The 20,640-nt window shown below is 36.7% G+C and overlaps 1 protein-coding gene across 3 annotated transcripts in view; it reads left to right on the top strand.

Moving 5' to 3' along the window:
• FMN1 (formin 1) overlaps positions 1-20,640 on the top strand; it is a 493,911-nt gene that overhangs the window by 64,819 nt on the left and 408,452 nt on the right. Inside the window, exon 1 of one of the 3 annotated variants that reach the window (XM_069097661.1) lies at positions 17,182-17,469. The exons of 1 other annotated variant lie outside the window; for it this stretch is intronic. In XM_069097661.1, coding sequence (XP_068953762.1) covers positions 17,337-17,469 — 133 coding nt within the window. In that variant the 5' untranslated portion in view covers positions 17,182-17,336. Of the gene's footprint in view, positions 1-17,181; positions 17,470-20,640 lie in introns of those variants that run through there. One more of the 3 variants, XM_069097662.1, reaches the window with a different exon arrangement.

Genomic DNA, 20,640 nt, shown 5'->3' with positions numbered 1-20,640 from the left:
ACTTATTAAGAGACTATTTTGTGTCAGTCACTGTGTTAAAAGGGGGTGGGAGGTTTAAATACAGAAATAAAATAATCTCTTTCCTCAAAGAACTCACATTCTCCTGGGGATGTCAGAGGAAGATAAATATGACCAAAACATGGTCATAGAGAAATAAATACAAGGTACATACAAAATAAATCTACAATAATGGGGAAAAGGGCAGAGGGAGGCTTGGGAGTAGATCATGTACACTAACAATTGAGAGTGAACCTAGAAAGGCCTTAATAGCAGGTGGCACTTGAACTGAGCCTCCAAGGGAACCCAGGATTCCTAGGAGAAAGAAATGAATAGGGAGAAAATTATTGACCTGGAAGACAGCCTGTACAAAGGCAAGAGGGAAAGAAATGATGTCATGTATAATGGAATTAGACCAGTTTGAATGTTGAGTAGGGTGTGTGAGGGCAAATAGCATATCAGCCCAGAAATGTATATTGGAGTCAGAAAGTGAAGGGCTTTAAATACTAAATAAAGATGTTTTGATTTTATCCTATAAGCCATGAGGAGCTGCCAAAGTTTCTAGATCAGGGAAATGAGGTCACAGCTGCATTTTAGTAGTCCTATTAATTTGGCAGTCATGTGATGGATTAGAGAGGGAAGAAACCAGATGTAGGGAAATCAATTGGGATGAAACTACAATAGTCAAAGATAGAGGTGATGAGGGATAGATAGTTCACTAGGGTGGTGGTGTGAGTAGGATGAAGGGGATAGTTGCAAGAGATGTTGAAGAGGTGGAACTGGCAAGATTTAGTAACCTATTGGATCACAGAAAACATAGCCTATTAGATCTAGAAGAGTCTTCAGTGATCATATCATTCAACTCCCTCATTATATAGCTGAGACCCACACATATAAAGTGACTTGCCCCAAGTGACACAGCTGTTCGTGGCAGAACCAGGATGACAAGACAGATCTCCTAATCTCAATGCCATAATCATTTATTGCTTTGTGAATCTCTAATATCCAGCCATTTATGACCCAGGGACAGCTCCTTATAAATTCCAGATATGGCTGTCAGTCAGGCATCTGGAGAAGATACTCCAGATTAAATCGAATTTAAACATTAAACATGAATTGAAATTGTTAAATTGAAATTAAATTGGGCGAAAGTGTGATGTAGTTGCCAGAACACCAAACAGGAAGTAAGAAGGCTTGGATTCTAGTCTTTTTTTCTGCTAATTTGCTCTGACCTTTACTGCTCTGAACCACAGTTTCTAGATCTGTAACGTGTCAGGGTTGAGCAAGATGTTCTGGAAGATCTTTTCCACTTCTAATTCTATTCCCAATAGATAATTGGCTAAAAGATAAGAATGAAGAATTTTCAAAAGAATTACAAAGTATTAACAGTAGGTGGAAGAGTGCCACAAATCTCTAGTAATAAGAGTAATACAAAACAAAACAATCTTGAGGTTTTATCTCATACCCAGCAAATTGACAAAGATAACAGAGGGTGAGAATAGTTAACATGGGAGGGATTGTAGAAAGATAGGTCTACTTGGTGTGTTATTGGTGGAGCTGTGAATGTGTACAGTCATTTTGGAATAAGGCAAATAAAGTGACTAAAATGCCCATACTCTACTAGAGATCTACTACTAGGCATAATAACACTGAAAGGAAGTAATTTATATAAAGAGACACCTTATATACAGCAAAGTATTTATTACATGACTTTTTGGGAGTAGTAAAGAACCAGGAACAATGTAGTTATCCATGGATTGAGGAATGGTTAGACAAATTTGTGGTCCATGAATGTAATATAATATTACTGTGCTGTAAGGAAAGACAAATGTAATGAACATAGAGAAGCATGGAAAAACGTGTGAACTAATGAACAATGATATAAGTAGAACAAAAAAAACCCCAGTATGACTACAATAATGTAAATGGAAATACAAACACCACAAAACAATTGTGAATAAATTACAAGAAAAACACATGACCCCAAAGAAAAGACTATGAAAAGATATTTCTCCTACTCCTTTGCAGAGGTGGGAGGTCCATGAGTATGGACCATTGCATATATTTTCTCAGATTTTTTTGCATATTGTGATTGTTTTCTTTCTTCTTCTTTTTCTTTAAAAATTTCTTTGTTATGTGAGATGACCCTTGAGGAGAAAGGGAAGGAATTCAAAGGGAAATTCTGAAGTTGTAAAAAAAAAAAACCCACAAAAGATAATAAAATTTTATTTTAAAAAATGTTGTGTTAACCTCGGACAAGTTCTTTAACCTCTGCAGATGTCAATTTCTTCACATGTAAAATGAGAGGGATGGATTTAGATGAGCACCAAGTGAGTGTGGCGAATGCTTAAAAGAGGGCTAGATTTGTGGTCAAAGGACCTAGGTTCAAATTCCAATTCTTACACTTATTACCAATGTGACTAGGCAAGTCACCTAACCTCTCTGAGCCTCAGTTTCCTCATTTGAGGAGACCATACCCAATTATCTGTCAAATTCCTTTCACCTCAAAATCTAATTCTTATTCTGGGATTCCTTATCTTAGTGTGTTGGGATATAGTTTGCCCAGTAGAGGGGGATGTATCCTTATAAACAAACTCCCCCTCTGGGCTACTTCTCATTCCATTCTCTTAACTAGGCATGGTAGGAAGGAGAGCTTAGGTAAAGAAGTGAAGTTTGAGGAGTGACATCATATAGGTGGGACAAAGGCAATGATGACAGAGGGAAAGTTGCTGTGCTGTTAAGGATTAGAAGAAAATATTAAAGGTTGCCATAGGAAATAGAATCCACAACCTTATGTGTTCCTTTATGTAGAGCCAATTTAGGAATAACGTTGTGGATAAAAGAGTGGGACAAAAGAGGCTTGGGCGTTCCTGCTTACATCTGGGAATTTTCTTCTTCAGTTTGGGGTTCATGTTCCTAATGTTACTGAAGAAAGATGGAAACTTCACACTGGGCAAATGGTCAAATGCAGCTTTATAGATAGTAAAGTCATTTACTCAATATCATTGCCAGGCCCTGGTTCCATGTTACTCCCTGCCTCCCAAGTCCCAAATGAAGGAATGCATCATATTGGAATACTAAAGAATAGTAAAACTTACAGACACTTTTCCACTGATAGATGATAGATTCAGAAAGAGTGAATGTTCATCTATTTTTAGTTGGAGAAGTTATACAGTGACTTTCTATTCTTGGAAACTCTGTCTAGAGACATGGTATCATGAGAGTTTGGAGAGTGTGCTTCATTTTATTTGTCTGGCCCTGATAATCTTTTTCTACAGAACTCATTTTGTGGTAGCTCTGTTTGGGGACAAAAGTACTAAGCACTTGGTGTCAATTGAGTGTGCTTATACTCTTAGGTTTGATTGTGAAGGTAAAGTTCTGTTTCCATGGAAACACCAGTCTTTTGTGGTATTCGAGAGCAGCATCCACTGGATAACTTCTGGTGATGGCTGCCAGGTTAGCCATGACTAATTGTATATAAATTTCCTATTTCTACAAGTGTCTGATACCATCCTTCCCACACAATCAGTGCATTATAAATCTTTTTGAAATTGAAAGGTAGTAGATGCAGTATTTGAGGGCAATATGATTGAAGATTGTATACATTCTCTTAGCCAGTTAGTGGAAATAGTTTAAGAAATCTTCTCTTGTCTTGGAGTCTCCCTCTGACTGTGGAAGGAGTCATAGAATATACCCAAGGTGCTTCTTAGGACAAGTAAGTGTCCCTACCTCTGTCTCTTCCGTCTTTACAATGGTGGAAAAGCAGATGTGAGAAAATAATGATAATAATATGCTGTATCCATTCAGTATCATTCTTCCAGGAGCATGGAATATTTTTGGGGGGTCTAGATTGGGGACATTGAGCCTGGAACAAATGTCTTAACCTTATTTATCTCCAGTGGGGAAGTTAGAAATGAGGATTGTTATCCTATATGCCAGTTAAGGCTGGGTTGCCTGAAAGGAATTTTGGAAAGTTATTTGCTCTATGACTTGTGGGTTAAACTAACTTTTAAAATATATTTCTAGAGAGGAATAATAATAACTTGCTGTTATGGGAATTTAACCAATTTATTTCATTTTGGTTGACAAAACATGTTATTTCTGCATAGAATTCACTTTGGGACAGTTGGGCTTTTATATGAGTGTGTGGTACAGGGGATAGAAAGCTGAACTTGAAGCCTGGAAGACGTTAGAGAGACAACTCATTAAGATTTTAAGCCCCAGAAAAGGTGCCTACCTGTATTAGTGGAGGTAATTTTCTTTACCTTGGAGTTTCCAATACTAAGGATATTTCAAATCCAGATTCAATCCTTCCCCCCATACTTGTGTACAAAGGTACTTGAGTCAAGCCTTTTTTTGTTGACTGAGTGTCCACATTAGTATGGGGAATTACATATAGCCTTTTTTGGTAAGAGTTTATGTAGGTGGTATGAAAATTAATCTTGTAGAAAATATGGATCACATACACAAATACTTTTTACATAAACATTGATTTTTATTTTATTTTTAGTTTCTCTTTTTTTTTTTAACCCGATTTTTAGTTCGGAAGACCATAGATTTAGAGTGGGAAGGGACTTTAGAGCTCATCTTGTCTAGAGGGATCAAACTCTCAGCCCTCTGGCCTCAGCTGGCTCTCAGAATGCCTGAGCACAGTCAGAACCAGATTAAAATGTAATTGGAAACATTCAACAAAATAAGTAAAATACAGTAAAACCTAGATGATATTGATATGTGGCTTTCTAAATCAATAATACAGCCCATTGAGATCCTTATGTACAATTTAGTGGCCCCATTTCTATTTGAGTTTGACACCACTGATCTAGTTCAACTTTCTTATTTTACAGATTTGGAAACTGAGGCCCACAAAGGTCAAATAACTCATCTAAAGTCATAGTGCTAGTATCAGAGCTGGGGTTTCAAAATAATTCTTCCTGATTCCAAGTCTAGCAATCTGTCCTCTCTTAGTCTCTCTTGGGAACAAATGAGTTATATGGGATTTCATTGTTAAGATATAATTGTTCTGAAGCTAACGTAGAGGCCGTTGATCTGGAGTCCACAAGGTCTTCAATGTAGCCAAAAAAGAGTTAGATCTCCTAAAGCATAACCTCTTTGCCCCCAAACAACCACTGTTCTTCATGAAATACACGTTCTCGCTAATTCACTTTAATATGCCAGTGGCTACTAGAGTTTTTTTTTTCTGTATACACTGAATGCTGACTTCTGTTGTTGAGTCATTTTAGTCATATCTTTTTTGTGACCACATTTGGGGTTTTCTTGGCAGAGATACTGGAGTAGTTTGCCATTTCCTTCTCTAACTCATTTTACAGATGAGGGAACTGAAGCAAACAGGGTAAAGTGACTTGACTAGGGTAACACAGCTAGTAAGTGTCTGAGTCCAGATTTGAACTGAGAAGAGGAATCTTCTTGATTCCAGGTCCACCATTCTACTGTACCATCTAGCTGCCCTCTTTGTATCCCTAGCAACTATCAAAGTGCCAGGCACATAGTAGGTACTAAATAAATGTTAGTTGAATGATTAATTGGTAAGAATTGTATGTTACTGAAGACCCACCAGATGACCTGTTAGTGCTAACATTGACATTGATTTCTCCCTGAGATTTACAACTTGGCCATTATCCCAAATCCAAACTTGATAGAGTTTAGTTTGATTTTGGGATTTTGCTCATGGGGCAAATATCTGGAATACTAAATTGCTCACACTTAAGACACCTATTTGATGCCATTGCATTCTAAAATTGTTCTGCATTATTTAAATTCCCACCCCACCACCCCACCCCCCATTTTTTGCAGGTGATTATACTGTGGTATTGCCTAATTGCTGTTTTAATTGCTAAGTTGTATTACTCAGGCTTTAAAATATGTATTTACATGAAAGACGATCATGTCTCATCTTCAGGGTAATGAATATAATAAGATATTAAACTTCAATGAGGTTTTATATGCTGGGCTTTACAACGTTTTAGGAATACTAATTCAGCTGGAAAGAGAAAAGGTGTGTTTTCTTCCAGTGAAAAGATAGATGAGAAGATAAAATGAGGCAGCAAAATTACTTGCTTGGGGTAATGTGGAATTCATGACAAAAAATCTAGGGTTCTGACTTCAGATTTTCTGTTCCCTGACAACTTTCTCACCTCACTTTCTCTTTGTCCTGCTTCGTTGTCCTGTCCAGGTTCATTCACATTATTTCTCCGTAGATCATTTATTGAATTTCTATTGCTTCTTCAAAATTCAGGGTTTTCACTTCCTTTTATCTGATAATCTGGCTCCTCTAATGATCTTCCCTTATCCTTTTTCTTGGCTTCTCCCACTTTTTCTCATTCTTAGTTTCTATAACCTTTAATTTACCTCTTTTTTGTATTTCTATCTTCCCATATTTAGTATTCTGCCTGGGAACTGACTTTCTCTTCTTTGCCAAATTTTACCTCTTCCCCTTCTTTCTCCATCTTCGTGGAGAGTTAGCAGAAGTATGAGACTGCCTAGAGCTGAGACACTTTTTCATGTGGGTGCACTGTGCACAGCCCACGAGTGTGAGTTTGCCAGAATATCCAGGGTGGAGGGTGGAGGGTAAGGAGGTGAGAATTGAAAAATGTTGCACACAGACTTTTAATGAACAGGAAGGTGAAATGTATTATCATTGTCACAAAGATCCTTATAATGACACCCACCAGAAATTTGGTCTCATTTCCATCAAATCCTACACCAATTATAGTTTCACAGCCCCAAGAAAAATTCTGTTTAAAATGAAGGCTATGACATTGCATGGGCATGAAGCAGGGACATGAACCATATGAGATATGGATTGGTTACAGGTTTGATTTGGAAAATATTTTGACATTTTGGTTTTGTTCTCAATAGTTTTGTAATATGTCTAAATTTGGAAATAGTTTTCACTGGTTCACAAGATTTTAACAAAAAAAAAAACACCCAGTGCTACCATTTCTAATTTTTTTTTAAATTTTCTTTTGGCTTCGATTCAATTTAGAGCTCATAAAATCAAAGAGACATGATCTGATTTTTCAGCAATGGTTAGATTTGATTTAAATTCCTAAAATAAACCCAATTTACTAAGCAATTATGCATCAGCAGTGGTTTCTGCTAGTGAGAAGGAAGTTGGAAGTTTGTGATCCTGACAGATGGTTGATCCAGACTACCCATAAGGGTAATCATATCAAATGGAGCTCATAGTAGGTCTTTAATATTTATTGAATTGTCTTAGAGGGATCTAGATTTGGTCTTATGAACTGAATTGTAGAACCAATTCAGAACATCAGGTGGCAATTATTTGTAGGAAATTTTAGTTCCTTCTGTACACAAGGGAAAGTGTGGTATTGAGGTTTGTGGGATACCTTATGGATGGGGATAGGGAGGATCTATTATTTCATTAGTATAGGGAACTCCTAGGTAAGGAAATTCTCTCTACCAATGCAAATTGATGCCTTCTCTGTAATAGTTTTAATTACCTAGAGTCACACAACCAGTATATGTCAGAGAATGAACTTGAACCAGGGCTTTCTGACCTCAAGGATGACTTTCTGTTGATTATGTTAAACCATCCCTCAGTAATTCCTTGCTATTCCCAAATCTAATCCTGATGAGATATAGCATCTTCCCAAACAGTGAACCAGTATTTTTTCTCTGTGGTAGGAGTAAGCCTATTGTCCCAAATTATGGTTTTATATTTATCCTAACATGTACTTATATATTCAGAGTTTTCCTGTTTTAGCCAACTGTATAAAGTAGCAAAATAGACCAACAACTTATGGTTAGTTGTCCTTCACTCTTGAAGAGGACCAAAATGGCATTACTATGTTGCAGTCAAGGTACAGTGTATCCGACTGTGGCTGGTCAGAGCAATATAAATTTGGGAGGCCTTACCACAGATCAGGCATAAATAGTCTTATGAACATTTGGAGTGGAGATGTCTCTAAATGTGTGCATTGCACATTTCTATACCAACCTATAAACCCCAGCAAAGGAGCCTTGCTTCTCTGAGATTTTTTTTGATGACTTTAGGCAGTGTATGTGTGTGGGAAAGGCTGATACATTACTCAGGGCTATTTGGCAGCAGCTTATGCCTTCCTACTCTCATAATCCAACTACTTTGCCTTCTTGATCATATTAGGAACATTTTTCCCCAGGGGGCATGAGTGAATCAAAAATCATCTTAGTAGACCACTCTACCAGTTAGTTTTACCTTTCTGAAACTCATAGAAATATTTACTGTAATCTAGTTTCAAGCCATATCCACAGGGGTGATTGAAGACAAACTGTTCACCTCTTCTAGCCCAATGAGATTGTATTTATAATGCCCCCGAGCTAGAGGACATGTCCCCCTGTTCTCTCCTACATCAAACTATATTAGTAGTTTTCAGGGTAACCATGTCACCTGGAACAATATCATTAAAAGTACATGATATAGATGGGTTGTTATATATTCTCTTGCTGGAGCAAGATACTGAGTAATTGTCATACCAAGTCAATTGGTATTAAATTTGATGGATGGACATGTGGGGTGACTGTGATACAGAATGTATTCCATGCTTGAATCTTTGGAAGTGGGATAGAGGGATGTGGAACAACACAAAAAATAGCAGGGTTTTGGGGGATGGGGAAGCAGGGAACTGCTATACTTTTCCCTTACTTTTTTTGGCATTTGATTTATGATGCTCCAATAATACCATGTGGTCACTGGCCTCTCATTATTATTGTGTTGTCCTCCACTTCAATGCTGGATGGTAAGTATTGACCAAAATTCAGTGAAGTTCCAGAGTGTGAACAGAGAACTTTAAGATATTGGAATTAGCATCTTGATATAGTTTGTCCAGCTGTGACCCCAAGAATCACTGCAAGTGTTCATGGTGTTCTCAAAATTCAGTGTAAATAACTAGTCATGAGTTACCTGCATGTATCCAGCATTCTTTTATGGGGAACTCTAAAAGAGGATATTGAGCTTTTAAGTTTATATATGTAATTATGCATATGTATGGAGTCAAGGTACAGTGTATCTGACTGTGGCTGATCAGAGCAATATAAATTTAGAAGGAAATTTGTACATATATAGGCTGGAGATTGTAAGTTATAGTCTCTTAAATGCACATACTGTTGGGGTGGCTAGGTGGCGCAATGAGTAGAGTGCCGGCCCCGGAATCAGGAGTACCTGAGTTTGGATCTGGCCTCAGACACTTAACACACACACACACACACACACACACACACACACACACACACACACACAAACCTAGACTTGTGACCTTAGGCAAGTTACTTAACCCCAATTGCCCTCCAAAAAAAATGCACATACTGTTTTATGTTCTTAGTCCTCTTTTATTCAGTCCAATTAAGCTGCTCACTAAATTAATAGTATTTGATACAGAGACTATTGATTAAAAATATGTTGAGAAAAGTAGGAAGAGGTGTGGAAGTAGGAAGATACTGAAAAAAATCACATCTCTTGGGAAAGTAACAGTAGGGAATAGAGTTCTTGAATGATAGCCGTATGGTCAAGGTCCTCCTGCCTGGCTACTGGTAGAAGACCATTTATGCTGGTCACAGTGCTCCCTTGACATTACATGATCATTTATGCGTCTCCTTGAAACTTTTTGTTTGCTCTGGCTATCTCAGAGCTAAAGCAAGTTTGGGCAATAAATTAAATCTGGAAGTTATATAATTCCTTATAAAAAGAGAATGCTGAAACCTTATAAACTTATGTACTCTCATACATCTTTTTAGTTCTTTTCTATTTGCAACCTTAAACCATTTAGGAAGACTACATTGTACCTGATTTTTGTTCTGAGAGAACTACAATGGCCTTTGGCCAAAAACAATAAAGTTTTGCCTTGACGTTATTCTGGTGATACAATCCCAACTATCTCCACCAGCAGCACTGTGCCAATCTTGTATATGGTACTCAGTGAATATGTTTATTTGAATTAAAGTGAAGCTCCTCTTTACTGTCAAATTTACTGGCACCAGTGCTCAGGTCTATACTTCGAGGTGTAGAGGTCCAGGGCAAGTGACATGTAGTGACCTGGTCCCTATTTTTTTAATATAGGTAAAATCGAGTTAAATGAATATCAGAGACTGAATTGTTGACAGGGAGTAGAAGGAGAAGAAATCTCACAGAAGGATATCTCATGTACATCTCATTCTCTTCACACACATAGTTGCCACCCTAGTTCAGGTCTTCATTACCTCTTGCCTGAATTATTACAGTAACATCCTAGTCATTCTTCTTACCTCAAGTCTCTCCCACTCCACACCTGCCTCCACTCAACTGCCAATGTGATTTTCCTGAAGTGTTAGGTCTGTCCATGTCAACTCCACATTCCTGTTCAGCTCACTTCAGCGACTCCCTAATATTCAGGATCAAAGGTAGAGTCCTCTATTTGGAATTTAAAGCTTTCCACAACTTGGCCCCTTCCTACCTGTATTTTCTTATACTTGTTCTCTGTGTACTCTAGGATCCAGTTACAACAAAGTTGCTGTCACTTGTACATGACAATCTCCATCTCCCATCTCCATGCCTTTTCACTGGCTTCCTTCCTCTCTTAACTGGAGCATTCTTCCCTCCTCAACTCCCTGTATGAGTTTGCTTGACTTCCTTCTAGACTTTTCCTAGTCCTCTAAGTTGTTAGTTGATTCTTTTCTGAAATTACCTTCCATCTAGTCTATATGTATCTTGTATACACCTAATTGTTAATATGTCTCCTTCATTAGAGTCTGAGCTCCTTTAGGGCAGGGGTCATTTTTGCCTTTCTTTGTACTCCCAATTTGAAGCACAGTACTTGGCATAATTTAAATTCTTCATAAATGCTTATTCACTGACTGGAAGGGGAGAGGAAGATTATTGCTGGCAACTATTTTTATTCTCATCTTCTCTCCTTATACCTGCTGACTGTTTTAGATGTTGACTATATTCATAAGAGGGCAACGAAGTGGACAGTGGATAAAGCTTGGAATCAGGAAGACTTTATCTTCCTGAGTTCAAATTTGGCCTCCAACACTTACCAACTGTGCAAATCATTTAACCCTGTTTATCTCAGTTTCCTCATCTGTAAAATAAACTGGAGAAGGAAATAGCAAACCACTCCAAGTATCTTTGCCAAGAAAACCTCAAATGGTATCACAAAGAAGACATGACTGAAATGGCCAAACAAAAACAACAGCAATATTTATAAGAGCAAGCTTTAGTAGCTTTATAGCTACGGATGATGCATTACCATCTTTTGCCCTTTTTAAAAATCTCTAGACACCTGGTCCCCACTTTAGCTTTTGGACATCCAATAGTGTCCTATAGGGATCTTCCGGTGGTATAATTCCCCTGGTAACTGAGATTAAGCACAGTATTGCTATGACACATAAAAGCTTGTCAAAATTTGGGAAAGTGACTTTTAAAAATTGTAACTATATGTTTCTAATAAGTCTACATTATTACATTTTGTGCAAGCTTTTATACGTGAAATATATTTCTGATGCAAATACTCTCCACATGTACATGTACATGGATTTTTATGTCTCTAGACAACATGTATAAGTGATTAATAAATTTTATTGGTTGATAATATGATGAACACATCTTCCTGTTTATCCTGCTGTTTTGGAGCAAAGGGGTGAGAAGGAGCCATTGATCTCCTTTAAATGCTTTTCTCCAAACTGGCATAACTGAAGTTAGGGTAACTAGGTGGCACAGTGGACAGAGCACTGAACCTAGAATCAGGAAGGCCTGAGTTCAAATCCAGCCTCAGATATTTCCTAGCTGTGTGACCCTGGGAAAATCACTTAACCCTGTTTCTCTTAGTTTCCTCATCTATAAAATGAGCTAGAGAAGGAAATGGTAAACCATTCCAATATCTTTGCCAAGAAAACCCTAAATGAGGTCACAAAGAGTCAGACATGACTGAAAAGACTAAATAACAAAAAGAGGGAAAAGATGACTTCATGGGTGTGAAGGTTTATGATGGCCTCATTAAATTGTTACCTTTGACCCCATAGCAGGGTAATTGAAAGACACATAGTATAGTCTCTTTTAAAATGTTTTTCATGGGATTTGGGACTGATTCTAACATGTTGAATGGTAAGTTACCAAAAGATGTTGACAAGCTAAAACGTTAGGCCAAACCTCATTAGATGAAATCTAATAGAGATACATGGATAAAATCTTATACTTGGGTTCCAATGATCAATTTTTACAAATATGATATAGGAGATACTTTGAAATGCAGAAATCCATCTGCAAAATATTTGGGAAATTTAGTGATCTTCAAAGCTTACTATCAGCCAACAATATGAATTGGCAGCCATTTAAAAAAAAAGCTAATGGAACTTTAGACTACATTAAGAGAGACATAATGTGTTAAGGGGAAAGTATATGGAGTGTTAGACATGGAACCAGAAAGATCTGAGTTAAAATCTAGAACCATAACTAGCTGTATGACCTTGGATAAATCATATAACTCCTTTCTGCCTCAGTTTTCTCATCTGTAGAATGTAGATAATAACACCTACCTCTCAGGATTGTTGTTTCAGGAGGACCTGGGGTTTGTTGTTTTTGTACTCATATCTTCATCACCTGCCATGGTGCCTTGTCTACAGGAGGCATGTATTAAATATTTGTTGAGTTGAATTGAAAAGGTGACATGGCAACTAAAAGGACTAATCTTACATTGCATTAATAGGAAGATAGTGTCCAGAGTGAGGGAAGTTCTACTTCCATTTCTCTGCCTGGGTTAGATCACATTTGGGACATTGGGTTCAATTCACAATGAGGATGAACAGGATATTGAGGGAACTTAGAAAAATGTCACAGGGGCATCAATTGAAGAAATTGGGCTGTTTATCTCAAAGAAGAGAAGACTTAGAGGGGTCATTTTAGCTGTCCTCAAATACCTGAATGACTGCCATATAGCATAGGGATTATCTTCATTTTGCTTGTTCCCAGGAGGCAGGCCTAGGGACACTGGATAGAAATTACAGAGAAGCAGATTTGGGGGTCAGTGTAAGCAGGAAAAATACTCAACTATTTGAGCTGTTTAAAAATGAAATAGACTTTCTTGGAGAGTCCTCCCAGCAATGAGCAAGTTCCTCATTGTTAGAGATCTACCAACAAATGCTGGATGACCACTTTTAGGGATCATGAGGTAATAAGACCATAGTTTTTTTAGCTAAAAGTGACTTGAAAACTATTTATTCCTTCTTCACCTTTGTCTTTCAGAATTTAAATCTTCATTCAGGGATCGGCATAGGTGTTGTATTTACAGACCCTTTCCTTAATTACCCCAACCATTCGTATTATTTCCCTCTTTAAATTACTTGATATTTACTTTCCTGTTTACACAATTTATTCTCTCTCTATTTCCACACCCCATGTTCCATAAATGTAAAATTCTTGAAGAAAGGTACTGTTCCATTTATGTTTTTGTATCCTTAGCACCTAGCTGACATATATAGTATGTACTTATTATATTATTTATTTTATTAATATATTTAGATTTAATTAAATCTAGCTCCATAGAGCTATTATTTTACAGGTGGATATTATAGAATTTTACAGATGGATGTTGCTGTTCAGGTATGGTCTGGGCTAGATAATGTCTGGTATCTTGAAACACTGAAATGCTAGGATATCTGTCACTAACTTTCCATTATCAAAAATATCTATGGAATGCCATACTGAATGATATTTGTCAGCTTTCTACTATTAATATCTATCAAACTTCATACTCAGCACTTGTCCTACATTTAGCCTGCTTGGGGATAGTGGGTGGTGAAGATGGACAATCCCCAAAACCTTACTAAAATGACTTTTAGGCTTAGTATTCTATGGGGGTGGGAGGAGGGGCAGGAAGAATGTTTACTTATTAAATTCTTTCATTAACTTGGTTCCTCCAAAACCTTGAAAATTACTCTTTTACAATCTAAAAAGAATTAGCTACAAAAGTAATTGGGATTTAATCTGGCTATCTCAAAGAACTTTATAAAAACTGGATTGCAAGAATTATTACAATTTCCCATCATCCCTAGAGAGAGAAAACGGGGCAGTTCTCTTTCCTTTTAGATTATGCAGAAAATTAGTTGTAGTTTCTGGATTGTACCCTAGGGGAGAGATAGGCCAACATGGGCAGATTCTAAACCACGCTGTTACCAACAAGTGAAATCATTGTCAGTACATCAGCAACCCCCATTCTTCCACAGAAAGGGGCAACTGCATGTGGTCCCCAGATATTAAAAGGATGAGCTTAATGCACCTGATGTAGAGGCACGAGTCAGAGGGAGGGGCACGCTAATTAAAACCTTGTATTGCGCCACAGAGTCACTAGCTTCCAATGCCATGTAATTTTAGGGAGAGAAACAAGTTGATGACCTGTTGGGCTATTTAAAAAAAATACACACATATATGTCTCTCTCCCTTGAAATAAGTTGCCTTGGTTACAAGAATTCAGATAAATCAACAGCCTATGAAGGAAGAGGGAAGATGATTTAAAGGAAGAGTTCTTAACCTTTTTTATATCATGGATTCCTTTACCAGTGTGGTAAAGTCTATATTCTTCTCAGAGTAACACTTTTAAATGCATAAAATAAAATACATAGGGTGACAAAAGAAACCAGTTATATTGAAAACACAGTTCTGAAAATATTAAAAAAAAAACCAAATTCAGGGATCTAAAGTTAAGAACCTCTGAAAACAATTCCTCATAATATAGGAAGAATAAACAAAATTTTCATTTGCTTTTATTCTCACAACAAATTGGGAGGAAGGTACTATTATTATCCTTATTTTATACATGAAGAAGCTGAGGCAGACAGAGATTTGAGAGACTTATCTAGGATCACACAGTCAGTGAGTGTGTGAGGCCAGATCTGAAGTCAGCTTTTTCTGACTCTAAGTTCAGCATTCTATCCCCTTCACTACTTAGCTCCCTATCAAGATCAAATGTTTAGGGTTTTGGGTCCTCCCTCAACTTGGTGATAAAGATGAAGAAAGAGAGGTACACAAGAAAAAAATTTCCCCCATTGTAACATACTAACTCAGACCTAGGAACTGAATCCAAGCATTCTTATTCTTAGGAGTCTTCCTCTCCATCACCTCCTTATAACAATCTGTGAAGGGCCCACTGGGCAATTCAAAATTTTGGTGACTTTCTTTTTCAGAACTAGAAGAAATAAATTTTTTCTTGAACTAAACTGAAAATCCTAAATAACAGATGGCTAATGGTACTATTCTCAGTCCAACACCATCCATCAATTTTTCCTCAGTTGTTGTGTCTCCCATTTCATATCTTTGAATCATAGTGATGGAATGTCCTGTCCAACTGTAGGAAGAGCTGACTTAACTAGGATCCCTGCCAAGAAGTGGGTGAAGAGGAGAAGAGATGACTGGTGTTGAAACTTCTTTAAGCAGGGTTGAAGAGTACTGTTCCTTCCTGAAGCAATAGCCTTATTGCATCCATGGGTACATAAAGCATAGCAAAAACCAAAAACCAAAAGCAAACAATGCCACCCTCCTCCCCAGAAGAATAACTACTATTGCCATGAACAAGAATCCTGGATCAGCCTCCAAATGAATAGGGCTCTGAGGGCATGGCACTCTTTTTTCTGACTGCCATGGTGATTATCTAGATTAAGGGTTAGCTATCTCTGAAAAGTACTGTACTCAGGTTCAAACCCTTTTACTTCTGATGTGTGGGAACTGGTGCTGCCAACTCTCAAGACTGGAGGAGTGTTAAGTATAGGCTAGTGGCTGACTTTCATGATAGTGTGATGGGTGGTGCTTCTCAAGAACACTGAATTTGGAGCCAGAGGGCCTGGGTTCAAATTCTGGATCTTTTACTTACTGCCTTTTGCCTCTTTTTGTATCCCTAGTGCTTAGCACAGAGCCTAGCACATTGTAGGCACTTAAATACTTATGAATTACGTGATTTGCTCTAGTTCGTAATATCCCTGGGCTTCAGGTGCCTCATTTCCATTAAGAAGAGTTTGCATTAATTCAGAGATTTCAACCATTGTAAACCTTTAACATTCCAAAGTGTAGCCTGAACCAGATTAAAATATAATTGGGAAAATTTAACAAAATAAACAAAAATAGAAGAGAACATAGATAATGTTAATGCATGGTTTTTAAAATATATTATCCATAGGGATATTGTATTTAGTCTATTTGGATTTGACACCATGGGACTAGATAATCTCTGAGGTCTGTCTTTGATCCAATGGATCTGTAAGAAGTTGGACGAATCACTTAACCTCTCTGCCTTGTAATTTCTCATTTGTAAAATGAGATTGAATTACATGGCCTCTAAGGTTCCTTCTACCCCTTAATCTAAAATAGTGGTAGAAATAGGGATATGTAGCAACAATTGGTTCACATATTATTTTAGACACGTTTTTAGTTGTTGATACCTGATTTCGACCAAATAAAATCAGTCAAGATTTCATATAGAAACTTTAGAGATTGTTAAAATGGCCAATAGAAGAGAATAGTTTCTCCTTGAATTTTTTTAAAAGCCTCCCTTTTCTGCTCAAAAGTCCAGTTGCTGAAAAGGAAACTGGTCAAGGAGGATATCAGAAAAAGAAATACAAATTTCAAATTCTGCTGAATTCTGAATGTGACCTCAATTTGAAGTATGATCTTTAATGAATCATTTAATCTCCTCTCCCTCAGTTTCTTTACCTGTTAAATGGGCATAATAATTATTGCCATCACCATTCCTAAGTGGGGCGTTGTAAAGTTTAATAAGATCATGTTGGTCAGGTGCTTTGAGCTCCTCAGATAAAAGACGCTATATAAACAAGAAATCTCATTAAGGATAATTATACTGCTATTTTTCCTACTTCAGGTGTATAGCTGAGACTAAATGCTATATGAAGGAAGTCGTTTTACAGAGGAAATGAGGAAAACCAGATTTTAAAAGTAAAAAACAATATTCCCAAATAATCTCTGAAGAGGCAGATATAAGACCTTTGGACTTCAGAGGAGGAAAACTTAATTATAAGGTTTTTTTTAAGCAAATAAACAAACAAGAGGGTCTGAAGTTTCTGAATTTAGATGGGGAAAAAAGGAAACTAGCTTTTCATCAGGTTTTCCCTTCCCCAAAGGAGAAATATTAAACTTTACAGGAAGAACATAGCACGTTTTTTTTTTTTTAATATGTGAGTATAGAGTGGGGAAACCTGTTTGACCCTCTGTAAAGACTGCTGGTTGACTCATTAGTGTTCAGTGTGCTCTGCATAGTGTGGCATGGTAACTAGTTGCTTGTGCAATGGAACAGAAGAAGTGTATCCACCAAGGCTTCTCCCTTCTCCCTCCATCCTGAGAGCCCATCATGTTTGCTGCGGGCTCCCCACCCTTCAGCACCATGAGTCCCTGCTACCACTATAATCCCAGAAATGGCCAATCCATTTCAGTTGCCAAGATCTGGAAATGCCATCACAGGAGGTCAGTAACCCCAGAGGAAGGTAAGCTTGAAATTTTGAATCTGGCACATTGACTGTAACAAAACTCTCATGTAAAAAAGTGAAACATTTTTATACATCTTTATGTATAACTGAGCATCTAAATTCTTTTTTTTAGTTGACTTTTATTAGTTCTACCTATTGATGGTCTACTGGAAGAAATATTGAGGGGAAGAGGTAGTATTTTGGCAACTCAGCTCTGGTGAAATGGCTTGAACATACATTTTGACTGTTATCTATAGGATTGTTGTAAGTTTATAGTGTTTTGACATCCAGTTTTGGTTTGTTTTAGACTGAATATTAATCAGTTCGTTGTATGATATTGAAGTTGTATGATGGATTGAAGGGATAGAGTTCAGATTAATGTTTAACTTTTTGGAAAGGATGTAAGGCTTAGAAATAGATTCTTATCTAGAAGGTAGTTTCATAATTGAAGATTTTACCTTTGGGGATATGAATAGAGTTATCCTTTTTTAAACTGAATACCTGGTCTATGCCTTAAAAAAATTTGAAGCAAGAAAATAATATAACATAAGAAGGAAACAAAGATTCTATGTTTGGAGAATAAGGTTCCCTTTGTTAAAAGTGTGGCCCCCTTTTAAATATTAAACTTGAATATTTGGTTTAGTGAGGACAGTGCAGAATAGTGGAAAGAACACTGGATTTGGAATATTGGAAACCCAAGTTCAAATCCTGTTGTGGCACTTATTATATGTGTAGTAACATTGGAAAACTTTCTTAATCTCTCTGAGTCTTAGTTTCATATCAGTAGAGTTGCCCTAGATAAACTCTGAGGACTCTTGTAACTCTAAATCTTTGATCCTATAACTGTTTATGAATTTGGGGAAGGGATTTCTCCTTTTCTTCTTTCCCTAAGAAGAACTCTTTCCCTATCTCTTATATGCCATATTCAAAAATTACTGGTGGTTAGATGTCTTGAAATTTTGTTTTAAAGTTTAGAGATAATTGCTTTGGAAATTGAATTCATTTTGGAAAAAATGGAAATAGGCTAAAGAAATTATATTTTACCCTGTTTCACCCATCTTTAAACTTCTTTTTCAATGGTATTTGCTTGATATCATAGTCATTTTTCTAATCTTTTTCTTTTGTTAATCTCTTAATATGGCGTAGAGCCTCTTTCTGTTGGAAGAAAAAAGTGAGAAGGGGTTTCAGCATGCATATAAAATGGTTATTAATGAAGTCAATGAGAAAATTCTTTAACTTGTAATTGCCCACTAGTAACTAGTAATTAAATGAAAAAAGACTGGTTTCCCATGGAATGTTTTAATCAGCAAGTGCAATCACTTTTAAGGTTGTGAGCCATAATTTGTGATTGTAAAGTATTTTTTAAAGGGGTCTAGGTGAAAGTAAGCTGATTAATTAAACATTTCACTGTTCATTTTTCTTGCATGGCTAGTAATAAAACATTAAAATACATATAATTTTATTCACATATATGAGAAATAAACTGTGTTTTGATTTGGAGAGCAAAAGATTTTTTACTTAAGAAGGTATTGAGGAAGAACCAAAAGGCATAATGAACTCAAAATAAAAAAAATACCTTTAATTTAGTGAACCTAGACAAATAATTTAGTGGTAGGGAATTTGTGTGGTGAATGACATTGGGATTTTATTCCCATTTCAGTCTTTGATTTACTGTTTGACATTGAGCACATTTTGTAACCACTCTGTTCTTTACTGCCTTCATTCATTCAAAGAGAATGAATTTTATTCCCTCTCCTTCTTACCAAACTTGTAGAAGAAACTATTTGCACGATTTTAATAGGTAGATAAAAAATTATATATGCCTGAAATAATGTATGTTATTTCATTATTGGAATCAACATGAAGAATTTTCTTGCCTTCATTTTCAATTTTGCTTTTAGCTATAATTTTTAGTCCCTAAAATAAAGCCAAAGTGCTCTTAGCATTAATTTTCATAAGTTGCAATTTTCAATGATCACTTCTTAAGGTTAAGTCATTTAAGTGTGTCAAGTTGTTCAAGTAATAACATATATAAAAAGGAAGAATCCAAGAAATGAAAGTCACCATGATTACCTTAGAGACCCTAGAACAGGTGTTCTGGTCTTTGTGTCATAGACCTTTTGAAAACCTTGTGAAGCCTATGAAATTCTTCTCAGAATAATATTTTTACATGCACAAAATAAAATACATAGGATTACAAAGGAAATAAATTTTGTTGAAAGGCAATTATAAAAATATACATTAAATTAAGTTTAAGTTCTTAAATCCAGGCTGAGAACCCCTGCTCAAAACAAAGCCCTCAGAGTACTGGTACTCAAAATCTGTATAGAGTCATCAAATTTTTTGAATTTTAGGCAACTGTTAAGTAGAAGCACATACATATATTATTTTTTTATGACAGGAAATTGTAATTACATATTTTGTTATTGACAGATGGATTCTGGGGGTGTATAGCTTCAAGGCAGTGGCACCTGGATTTTGTTTTTTGAGGAGGGGGTGAGGGTTTGGGGGTGCAGTTTCTCTTGCCAATCTCCTGGCTGTTAAAACATTCCTTCTCACCTTAATCATCCATAAACAGTCCTACCCTAAGCTTCTACCAGTAGAGACCTGCCTTCCTTTGACTGTTGGAAAGAAACTGTATGTAGCTTTTCTTTTCTCTCAGCTGCTGCTGAATATTGGTGCCCCTGATTTGGAAAATATCTTTCATTTTAACTAAATAATATTAAATCAGTCATGCTTGCTTTCATTGGTTTGTTCACACTTCGAACTTTTACTATCTATGCCCTATGTTTTGTTGGAAGAAAATGATTAGTTTTAGGAACAGTGGCTTCATTACTACAATCGTGATTTCTCTACTTTGAACTAGTTAATGAAAAATCAAAAAGACTTATCCCGAGAAAAACCACATGGTCTGCCATAGAAATTCAGTTCTAGTGGTAGGAAAGCACACTCAGAGGTGGGTAGCCTAGTCTCGTTCTTCTAAAGAAAGAAGACTAATATAATTTAGCAACATCCTAAAGGCTGATTCCTGCCTATCTGGGAATTGAGTCACAGTGGAGAAGTGAGGGCAGTGGGGGAAGATTTCCATCCAAAATTGTAAGAAGTTGAATGTAAAGAATTGGAAAAGGGGTGGGAGACTACTTGCTAGGTCATGCTCTACTTGAAGATATTCACTATAAAATAGAAGAG

This window comes from Petaurus breviceps, unplaced genomic scaffold (assembly GCF_028583685.1).
Source record: "Petaurus breviceps papuanus isolate PSGF00001 unplaced genomic scaffold, PetGlider_PUasm1.0 37, whole genome shotgun sequence".
In the NCBI taxonomy this organism is placed as follows: Eukaryota; Metazoa; Chordata; class Mammalia; order Diprotodontia; family Petauridae; genus Petaurus; species Petaurus breviceps.
This window is presented reverse-complemented; position numbering and strand designations above follow the sequence as displayed.